The sequence below is a fragment of the Lytechinus pictus genome, chromosome 18, assembly GCF_037042905.1.
Source record: "Lytechinus pictus isolate F3 Inbred chromosome 18, Lp3.0, whole genome shotgun sequence".
Classification (NCBI taxonomy): Eukaryota; Metazoa; Echinodermata; class Echinoidea; order Temnopleuroida; family Toxopneustidae; genus Lytechinus; species Lytechinus pictus.
In genome coordinates, this window is record NC_087262.1 from 15,920,983 (window position 1) to 15,933,033 (window position 12,051).

General features: G+C 34.6%; 1 protein-coding gene across 4 annotated transcripts in view; it reads right to left on the minus strand.

The window, feature by feature from the left end:
- LOC129281180 (annexin A7-like) overlaps positions 1–12,051 on the minus strand; it is a 36,420-nt gene continuing 24,369 nt past the window's right edge. For all 4 annotated transcript variants that reach the window (XM_064113038.1, XM_064113036.1, XM_064113039.1 and 1 more), the window contains 8 exons: positions 11,716–11,829; positions 11,309–11,399; positions 10,004–10,083; positions 8,595–8,765; positions 7,447–7,522; positions 5,471–5,583; positions 3,700–4,233; positions 1–3,438 (listed from right to left, as the gene is read on the minus strand). In XM_064113038.1, coding sequence (XP_063969108.1) covers positions 4,105–4,233; positions 5,471–5,583; positions 7,447–7,522; positions 8,595–8,765; positions 10,004–10,083; positions 11,309–11,399; positions 11,716–11,829 — 774 coding nt within the window. In that variant the 3' untranslated portion in view covers positions 1–3,438; positions 3,700–4,104. The remainder of the gene's footprint in view (positions 3,439–3,699; positions 4,234–5,470; positions 5,584–7,446; positions 7,523–8,594; positions 8,766–10,003; positions 10,084–11,308; positions 11,400–11,715; positions 11,830–12,051) is intronic.

Below are 12,051 nucleotides of genomic sequence, written 5' to 3' on the forward strand. Positions count from 1 at the left end.
TCCAGTTATGCCGGGTGTGTTTTATTATATCTCCTATGGGACAGCTGCTACTCCTCTTCATCATCATTTTTATCATCATAATCACCATTATCAATACTATTATTAATAAACACTCTCTATTATCAACAATCATGTAGATCTTCACAAAACATCCGCACAATACATACATACATACACTCCCTAGGCACAAAAGGACAACTTTCATATAGATCTTTTGACCTTAAATAGAAGTGGGTACAAAAATTAGTGGTTTTCTAGTACTACCATCAAGGAATATGCACTATTTATCCAGCTAATTACACCTTCAAGCTATACATACATTATGCTGTTTTCCGGTATATTGAGAAAGGATATAATAAATGACAAATATAGCACATGAGTAATCTATTTTGGGGGCTAAAACTGTAAACAGAAACAATAACAAGTGCACAAAACGGAAGCATAAATAATATTCCAGAGCTAGAAAAAGTGCACAATCATAACTCTTATATAGATTTTAAATGAAGTAATAGCTATATATGTAATATAAAGCTATATAATGATATGAAATAAAACAAACAATACTTTCAAAAAACAATGTGAACTACTTCATCTTTTTAAAACTGTTTGAAAGCATTCTAATCTTTGGCACCATGTTGAATGTATCATGTAACTTTTTTTTTTGGCTTTCTATTGTGGTTGCAATGATACAAATCCCTTTTCGTAACTATCTTGCCTTGAGGCCTGTTTCATAAAACCTTGCTATAATAACAATTGCACATTTTTTTATAACAAGTTTACAATCAGCCAATCAAATTAAATGATTTCAGTAGCTTTAACTGTTACTGCAAATTTGTTAATATAACAAGTTTTATGAAACTAGGCCCCAGGTCGATGAACTTTCGTCCCTGGTTATTTCTAATCAATAGAGAGTGCTATTTCTTCTTGCTATGCTAATAGTCCATTATAGCCAGGGTTGCTGCTACTCCTGCCTCATGTGGAGCAGTCAGTAGCATTAAGTGATTACCAAAAAAAATCACAACTGCCTTTGCGACTCAAACTTGTGAAAATATTGTATTTGAAAATTACAAAATATATGTATACCAAATCTAATTAATCAATTATTAAATTTTTGCATATTCTTCTGCTTGCCACACAAATATAAATCTAAAGTTTTATATCATACGATCACCACGGAATGCACCAAATATCTACTTCCACCAACACTAGATGTCTAGAACAATGCAAAATCACACGGAATATATCACATATACTGTACATAATTGATAAATTATAAGGCAATTTCAAATACATGTACTTTGAATGGTTGATAATCACATAGGAATAGATTTGAATATAATATTGTATTTCTATGAAATTGAGATAAATTTTTCAGATGAATTTCATTCATATTGATATAGATTAAAAAGTACATCACACTTTGATTTTTTTCCTTCAAAATTATGAACAAGAACAGGCAAGAGTTTTTCTTTCATTTTTATAATCATCATTATGAGGAATTAACAGTCCGACATTTGTGCCATATTTTCCCCCTGAAACAGCTGAGTTGCCTCAAAACACTCTTAAGACTATATGTTCACCAGTGGAAATGATGTCCGAAACAAATCAGATTTTTTTTTCAACTTTCAATAATGAAAGACAATGGAAAAAGACAAATAAATCAAATAAAATAATGAAAAATAACAAGTGTTATCTATAATGTGGTACACACCATAACGACTTTACAAGAATACCATATTCTTACAAAAAAAATTTATACATGTTTTTCTTCCTGCAAATAATAACTTTTCATGATAAAAGAAATGATATCAAGACTTCAGCCATGTATTTCTAACTGAAGTGATTTCAGACACTGAAGTGATATGACTGAGAAATGGATGCAATGAAGAAAAAGAAGGTATGCCAGATTCCTTCGTGACCATGCAATTTACTCTTGGATTGTTATAAATTTTCAACCAAATATTTCAAATCTTCAGTCATTGAAGCTTGCAAAATGCTTGCCATCAAATCAAAATGATCCGGTCAATGTAAAGAGGGTTGATGAGACCCTGAATAAGCTTTCCAATTGTTTCCCAAGAAAATGACTGTTCAATGGATCTAAAGTTTTAGGATGCATCACATATAAAAACTACTTTACAGGTCTGTGGACTGAAAATCCACATTATTGCAATACAACTAAATTTCGTAATAATGAGATGTTTTCAACTTTCATATTGTTGCCTAATGCAGGCATTGATCCAGCTGGATTAGTTTTGAGAGAGCCAACTATAATGACCTTTGACTCCGGCTGTTATGTTTACTATAATAATTTTGTTCCAAACAAATTTCTTTGTAATGTGCATCGCAAAAATACTACATGGCCAATATAATCACCTTGCTAATTAATGCAATTTGCATATTCTTTCTGATTTTGTCCCATGATTTTATAGGTCATTGCAAGTTAATTACTTATCATGATTTCTGAACTCATGTTGAAAGATATTAATACACCACTTACAAGTTGAACATCATGATCACTACATTGTACCCTTTATAAACTAAATGTAATGAGCATCTACTCCTATACTGAAATATATTAATGATTATTCATTTGGTAAATATTCTCTGTAGGTTTACAAAACATAATTATGAATATAATATGATAAAATAAGATGGACTGATGCACACTGGTCAATAAGATAACAATTCTAGAACAGTCTAAAAATTTTGTTTTAAACACTTGACTTGGATTTGGACTTTTTGTTGCAGATGAGGTCTAAGAGCTTTCTAAATAAAGTCTACTTTTTATGTATATGACTACTTGGGGCAGGTTTATTAGTTGAATATCGGACAGCCTTCGCTTTATCAAAGACTGATTCATTATAAAGTGGTGTTGCAAGTAACTGGCTATCAATTGCATGTCAATTTTAGGATCAAAGATCAATCATAATTTTGTAATCAATTGTAATTTTACCATTGACCACTGGTCTGGCTTCTAGCAACAGAAGTTATACATTCATTTGTGATGGGTAAAATTTATATGACTTGCAAATTTGTACATGCAATTGATTTCAATTAAAATTTCTTGCAACACCCACTATACATGTACCTGCTGTATAGCAAGTCCACAATGGACCTTATACCCGGGCCTGCCTGTCCTGATTTGGGGATAGTTTTGGTTCTTGGTCTTATACATGTTCTTAACAAAGGCTGGATCTAGGTCTGGTTCCTAGTCCATCATAAACACGAGTTAACTTGTCTCAGGATAACTAAAAAAAGAAAGTGATTTGGATCCATGTCTTAATTGTTGACCAAAGGGTGTTTCGCTAACAGGAAAAAAAATCAATTTCAAATATGTGTGGACCAATCAAATTCCACAGACTTTATTTAATTCCACTTAAAATTGATTTTAGCTGATAGTGACTCATACCCCAGTGAGGTAGACAAACAAACTCTCCTCTCCCGTTGTACAAAGAGATACGATTGATCCAATCAATCGCAACTATGGAAAGCCAGCAAAGTCAACATATGAAATGCATGTTTGTTCAAAAAAAATTCTAGATATGAATCCATATCCATAAATTCATTGAATTCTTGACAATTTGGGGTGTTCTCCTTTGATTAAATAGGACATTTTGCAAATTTCCTGTAGAAAAAATTATGACACTGATGGATTTCCATAGAGTTACGATTGATCGGATCAATCGTAACTCTTTGTACAACGGGGCCCTGGATAGAGATTGAAGTTGATTGCATCAAATCTCTCTCAATGCATATTTGCAATCAATTAGGCCATGATTCAATCAATCACAACACAATAAGTCAAATGCTGACTTAGGAGCCAATCCAAAACTCTGTAAAGATAATACAGATACAATCTATAACGTGGATAATTATACATCTCTGACTTACAACAGATATCAATCCTAATATTTAGTATCATCCATGAGATTGATTTGAACTTTTACGCTACCAGGTACAGGTTTAAATAGAATATTATTTCATAAGAACCATGTATAAGAACCAATGGCAGTCAGGATCTGGACTAGTCTTGATCCTGATAGAGTCTAGTCCAATCAGGCCCAGGGAGGTCCCAGTCAGGCTCAGGTGGTCCAAGTCCTGTCTCTAGCAGTCAGGTCCAACCAGGGCCAGCAGTAGTTTCTTGTAGTCTCCGCTGGTGTCTCCAGAAATCATCTTGCTGAGAGTCTTGTGGTATTTCTCCAGGAATGACTTCTTGATCTCAACCAAATCAATCTATAAAACATGACAAAATACATATCAATTATTCACATTTTAAGCATCATGAAATAGAATTTTTCACAGAAACTTCAAGCTAAACTCAGTTAGTCGCAGCAAACAATAACCTATTCACAAACTGTATAAAGGTCAATTGTCACTATATGATCGCAGATCTGAATCTTGTTCATCAACACAAACCTCATTTGTTAAAGAATAGAATCTACGCTGAATATCAAGCACACTAAAAATCACCAGCACAGTTAAGCACATGTGGGATTATGTTTTATCATTTCTAGGAAATGACCTGATATCTGGCAGGAACGCCATGCTTTTTTGCACATTTCTCCGGAATTACTTGCTTGCTACCAGAATCATCTGCCACATATTTCTCACTTCTACAAAAAACCATGTTAGTAGTCATTTGATTGGATTCTAAAGCACATTTTTCCCACATTATATATATTTTAACTGTAATCTAGTTGGAATGTCTGACGCCCATCACACAAAACTTCGTGATTGATCATAAGATTGACTTGTACACTTGATTGTACATGATCAACTATGTAAATCAATCGTAAAATCAGTCCTACGATCAAACACAAAGCTTTGTATCACATGGCCCAGGCAGGAGATGTGGGAGAGGTGGTGGGACATATAAAGCCATCTCTGATCCTTGGACAAACTAATAAAACAGATTATCACCCGTATCAGACATCTGAGCTGGTCATTTACATTTCCCTGTATTTTATTATTATCAGGAAGGGATAGGTATATTGTTTGTATTTTCCTCAGTCTCAATGCACGTATTGACTTTGCATGCAGAGACGACGCAAAATATACCTTTGTATTTTCCCTGGTCTCACATCCGGGCCTTTGAGGATGCGAATGAAGTGATACGCTTCATAATGTTCCGCGCACCAACGATCTACGTCATAATAAAGACAACGCTGGATCTTGGCGCTTGCAAGTACGTCATAATGGTAAAGTGCAGAGCCTAGACACTGATATTATCATGACACAACAGAACTCTATTCTTAAAAGATATCACTGTTATCATGATTTTTGCTCTAGATATCTGATTTGGATGATAATAAAAATATTGACCGCCCTTCTTTCGGGGAACAACAAATATATTGCCCTTAAAAGACCCATATTGCCCTCGTCTAAAGACTCGGGCCAATATGATTCTTTTGCTGGCAATATATTTGATGTTCCCCTCAAGACCAGTCAATATTATATAAATATTCCTTACCTCAGAGCGACTGACCACAACTCGGATCAAGGTATCATCATCGGTACCGGCTCCCTTCATGGATCTGTAGAGACGATCGGCAAAGTAGGATGGACGGCTCTTTGTACATTGCACTGAAACGAGACAAAGAAAAAATGAAAATATTGGTGATGATGATGATGATAATAATAATAACAACAACAATAATAATTACAACACTACTACTACTCCTACTTCTGCTACTACTACTACTACTTCTCTTACTACTACTCATTACATCAATAACTCGAGTCACATCACTGAGGAAGGCTGCACTCAGTAGCCAAAAATTTCATGGTAACTCTTTGACATAGTTTCTATATACTTCATAACACACCATGCACCTTGAGCACTACACAAAGTATGCAATCTGGTTGCAATAAATGAAGATTGAACTCCTTGAACTCCAGTACATACAGGTACCTCTTCTAATTCAAACTGAATTCAAACTGAATTAAAATTACTACCCCTATCTGGCTGGTTCCAGGGACAAGCAAACAAATATTTAAACACAAAATTAATCAATAATCATATGATCATAGGGAATATATACTTATTTGGATTTGCTCATGCACAATATATATGTTGACTTTTGTTCTACATACACACATGTATTTCAGTATGTCTGTGTGTATGTCCTGCAGGTTGCTTGTCTCTTTTAACATATTTTCTTCCTTGTTTAATACCTTTTCATTGTTTGTACTTGTTAATATATGTATTTGTTACTTGTATGCAGGGCCCCCAAGAAAAACAGTGCTTAGTTCACTGATGGGGTTACCCTGGGTAAACAAAACAAAATAAATAAATAAATAAATTTCATTTGGTCCCAATAGCAGACCTGCCAACCTCTATAAGTAAAAAGTAGTAATCCAGAAGCTCATTCATAATTTTGACATAACAGTAGAAATTTCATATGAGCATGCAGTAACATGAATTTCTTTGAAGAGGCAACAGAACAGCACCCAACGTGCAGAGATGCCAACCCTACAGGATAATTGTCAGGAACATTTTCACAGGGCGCTACATAAGTATTGCCCAGTAGGGCAAGTAGATTTTCAAATAATGGAAAAATACACTTCAAGAAAACACAGCCTGCGCACGTCATGATAACATGCGTGCAGCGATGAGGACAAAGAGACACAATCATGCATGAAATGAACATTATCAACTGCCTTCGGATGAGTTTGCCACTGTGCAATGTATATAGCTATATGTGTATCAAATGTGCACATAAAGCATAATAACTAAGGTCAAAAGCATAATGACGTAATTTGACATGAAAATCATTGTAATTATGACTTTTCCTTAAAGGGGAATGAAACCTTTGGAACAAGTAGGCTTATGTCGAAACAGAAAAATCAAAGAATAAGAACAAAGAGAGTTTGAGAAAAATCGGACAAATAATGAGAAAGTTACTGTATGAGCATTTGAATATTGCAATCACTAATGCTATGGAGATCCTCCTATTGGCAATGCGACAAGGATGTGTGATGTCACATGTGAACAACTTTCCCTTTGATGGAGTATTAAATACCAAAAAATGTCTCTTTTTGCTTTTTCTTACGCTGATACAAACTCTACAAATGATGTATTCTTTGAAAATCTGTAATACATGCCCTCCTATAGAAAGGATATATGATCTACTGATAGATGTGATAAAAGAGGCATTTTAACTGAAATATATACTAAAGTAATGGGGAGAGTTGTTCTCAAGTGACATCACCCATCTTTATCACATTGCCAATGAGAGGATCTCCATAGCAGTAGTGATTGCAATATTCAAATGCTCATAACTTTCTCATTATTTGTCCGATTTTTCTCAAACTTTCGTTGATCCGTTTCTTTGACTGTTCTGTTTTCACACAAGCTATTTTGTTCCAAAGGTTTCATTCTCCTTTAATAGTTGGCAGCTCTGCAATAGGCCCAACAAAGTTGGGTGTCATCTCTGATTGACTTACCAATTGTTTTCAGTCCATTCTTGATGTTACCAGAGAACTCTCTGTCAATGCTGTTCAACAGATCACGCTGGGCAATCTGAAAAAGAAGTGGAAATGTAAAAAACAATCATTCAAGCTTTCTGACAATCTCATCATTCTTAAATTAAACTGGGAAGTTTATCCAAATTAGCAAAATTTATGTTTGTGTGCTACTGATGGGTTTTTTTTTAAGAGGGGGTAGATGTTTATGAGCATGCCTGGTATTGTAATTATACATATAAAAAAACAGTAAAAAAATAAAATAAATAAATAACATCTTTTGGAAGATTTTTTTTTACAAAGATTGAACAGGAAATGTGATGCATCGCAGGATAAATGCCTTACTGATGAGTAAAACAGACAATTTCTTAAATAAGGGTAAACTTTGAGAGAGGATGGGTAATAAATAATGGAAGTTTGTTTTTTCTGCAATTAACTAAAAATATCAATGAAGGTAATTCAGACCATTGTCCTATAGCACAATAGTCTTAGATGAGGGACATAACGTATCAAAGTAAAAATAGAACTTTTCCCTAATTTAATGCAATAATGTATAATAACCATGGCAACAAAGTATCTGACATGTGAAAATATTGTCTTGCACATCTTTAATCCCAGACCTACGTGGGTATCAAGTCTCACGAGCATGGAGCAAGACTGAGGCAGTAGTTAACTCTGCAAGTTTTTCCACAATATATTGCTAATATACTATAATATATTCATTCATTCATATGCATTTATTTCATTCATAGATTAAAAATTACATTTACAAACATGTTGGTATAAAGACAAACAAGAAATAGAAATAATTTATGAAAGAGGAGATGGCTTAAAAGGCAGAAAAGCCTTATCGGTGCTGCCACCAAAAAGAACAAATAAAAATCATACAAAACACTTACAATATACAACAGCTAAAAATATAACATACATGGTTTCCATGGCAAAAAAGTATTCATGACATTGAAAAAATGTGGCTTGCATGTTTCCACTTCACTCCTCGTCAGTCCTAAAACCAATGTCTGTTTCGAGTATGCCAATGTGTGCCAAGCATTGGGTGATAACTGTGGAAGTAGTTTGGTCTGATAGAATTGCAATGAAATGCCTGGCAGTACAATGCTTCTCTCACTTACTCTTGTGTACTCATTAAACGTGGCCCTGAGCTGAGCAAAGTTCCTTGTTGCTAGGATACGGTTAAACTCGGACTCGTCGGTGCCCCACTTCTTCTCTCCGGCTTGATACAGGGCACTTGCTTCTGCTTGAGCCTTGGCCATGTCTACGGTATTTGACTCGTCACGGTTGCCCTGTACAATGAATAATTTTCATCAAAATGTATCACTTAGAAGAATACATGCAAGCTAACATTAAACTCAAGATACAGTGAGCAATCATTTTAAGCAAAATTCTTTAAAATAAAGTTTGTTATCAGATCATAATAGACATTGATAATGTCTGAAATACTTATGTAAATCAATCATTATCATGAACTTGTAAGCTAGTGAACACTTTTAGCGAGAATGATCACGAATTTCCTTGTTGACCATAGTAGATTGCGAGACAAATGAATACCCTCTAGCGATTATTTCAATCCGCAATAATGAACCTATTTAGAATCATTACTTTGTTTTGAAATCTAGGTTTAAAACAGAGTATGATGCAGATCACCAACACAGATAAAGCAAATCATCAAATTACTTGGGGAAATATCAACAGACAAACAATGTCAACATTAAACTACATTGCACAGGGGCCCCTTTCATAAAGAGTTACCACTATGGTTTAACTTTGCAATTATGACAACTACCGTGGTAACAGGGCTCAGCAGCAAATCACAATCAAGGTTCCCATGGTAGTTACAATTAATGGCAAAGTTACAACAGTTGTAAGTCTTTATGAAACAGGCCCCTGTTTTACTATTGCAGGGGGGTGTTTCACAAAGATTTAAGTATGACTTAGAGTCGCACCTAAATGCCTAGTTGTGCGCGGTATAAAAGCCATGACCACATTGGTCAGATCATGCAGCGAGGACGCGCACTATTGCGTATTGATCAATTAGATTGCGCGTTGCATTTCAGATACGCATCGGCATTTAAGTGCGATTTAAGTCATACTTAAATCTTTGTGAAACACCCCCCTGGTGTATCACGTGTTCATTAAAAATCATGCAGAAAATTAAATAGCATGATAACTAGGCCCGGCAACCCGTCAGGTTAATAGCCGGCAGGTTAAATTTACATACTAGTAAAAGTAGCACATAATGATGGTAAATCATAACACAATAATACATTATTATATTACTGTTCGATACAATAATAATAAACAGTAATATATTAAATAGCCAAAATATAACAAATTGTAAATATATTCAAAACAGTGGTAAAAAAATATAGATGCATGCACATGGTACCGAGTAGTAGGATAGAGAGGAAAAGAGATAGAGAAAAATGACAGAAAGAAGAGAGGGTAGATAGAGAGGTAGAGAGAATGGAATGATACATTTATGAATTAGTTAGGATGGAATGATATAAAAGAATTTATTCACCTGACACATAGAGACGAGAAGCCTCTTGAAATGTCCACTGGTGTCACCGATGCAATCTTTCTCCATAGTGGTATGGAACTCTGCGAATTGTATAATTGAACAAGGATAAGAGAGTGTTTCATGAAGTAAATTCATTCTGAGCCAATCAGATGCAAGAAACTCAGTAGCTTAAAACTGAAGTTTTTCACGTACAAATTAGAAAAGAAATTTTGCACACAGTATCAAATTTGTTTGTTATTTCAAATATTTATGAAAAGTAGCGGGATAGCAGTAAAGAGATGTTACATGGGAAGGACAGCTCGGAATGATTCGCCAATAAGTGAGAGACGACAGGACAACTATGAAAGTGTCAAAACTAATTGGACTCCAGGTGGGTGTTTCATAAAGCTGTTCGTAAGTTAAGAGCGACTTTAAGAACGACTGGTGATCCCATCTTGTGGTAAATGGTATTGAATTGGCGATTGTTTAGCGCGTAAAAGGGTTCACCAGTCGTTCTTAAAGTCGCTCTTAACTTAAGAACAGCTTTATGAAACGGCCCCCTGAACCAATGACTTGAACTAATTCAATGCAATAATTCAATCTCGAGGCTTGCTTCATACTGCAACCCCTATGCATGTTATCAATAATAAGAGTAACAATGTATACTACTGGGGTCCATTTTATAAAGCTTAGTGATTGATCATTATCAGAGCTGCCAAGTTGTATTTTGCATTTTCAGTATTCTTATCCCCCAAAATCACTATTTTGACCAAAAAAAATCAGTATTTTTACCGTGTGAGATAAATATTTTGTGTTTTTCCCCAATAATATAAATTAATAACATAATAAAATGCTTGGCGCACTCGCCCATCACGGCGCTCAAGCTGCATGCAAGCTAAAATGTGCACTGCTCTTGCAGATGAAAAAAAAAAACATTGAAACTTGTGTATATCTCACCCTGGTTTTTACAAAATGATTGAAAAAAAAAAAGTTACCAGAAATTACATTGATCTAATAACCATATTTGTGTACGTTTTATGAAATAGAGACATATAGAGATGATTTTTCTCAATAAATTTCGAATTTGGAAAAAAAAAGAATTTTAATACAAAAAACATATTTTTTAAAGAAAAAACGTACTGCCGTATTTTGGTTGCAAAAACGTACTAAATACGGAAAAATCGTACTACTTGGCAGATCTGCATTATGCAGATATGTTTTGAGATATGAAATACAATAATCAATGCAATGTAGAAATCAGTCCCGCAATCAACTGCTCAGCTTTATGTTACCGGGCCCGTGCGTCAATTTTTAATGCAAACTCACGTTTCTTGTATTCCTCATTGATCTCTCGTATCTCTTTGTTGGTTCTGGTGCACAGGACCTCAATTAAGATTTCTTCATCCGTACCAAGACCCTAAAAAACAGACGACAGTATACCAAAGATCATGTATATGAAAATGAGACAGTAAAGCAAACAATTACTCAAAGTAAATTAATTACTAGGGATGTAGTCTAGAAACATGCTCTGAGTCACAAGGCCACTGGAAAATGGGCAAAATGGGGCCTCAAGCAACCTAGCAACCAATAAAGACTGGTTATCACATCTCATACCTTATAGCCTTGTTGATAGCATAGGCATTATACTGAGGACCGGGAACAAACATGGCCAATATGAGGTCAGATTACCCAACCAATGTATACTAGTAAAGACTGGTTATCACATCTCTTACCTTAATAGCCTTGTGGATAGCATAGGCATCATACTGAGGACCGGGAACAAACATGGCCAAGATGAGATCTTCCAGTTTACCGCTCAACTCGGATTTCAGATCGTGAATCAAGTCCTTGAGAAAAAAAGAATTAGGAAAATGTTATTAGAAAAGGTATCGCCAAAGTTATTCGTTTAGTAAAAAAAAAACTATTCAATATTCACCTGATTGAAGACAATATGATTTTAAGAAAACAAAATTACTTTACATGTAAACAAAACTGATTAAAGAAAAAAACAATTCATTGTTGTAAGCAAGAATTTACTTAAATCATTACAAACTAAGGAATACATTTGG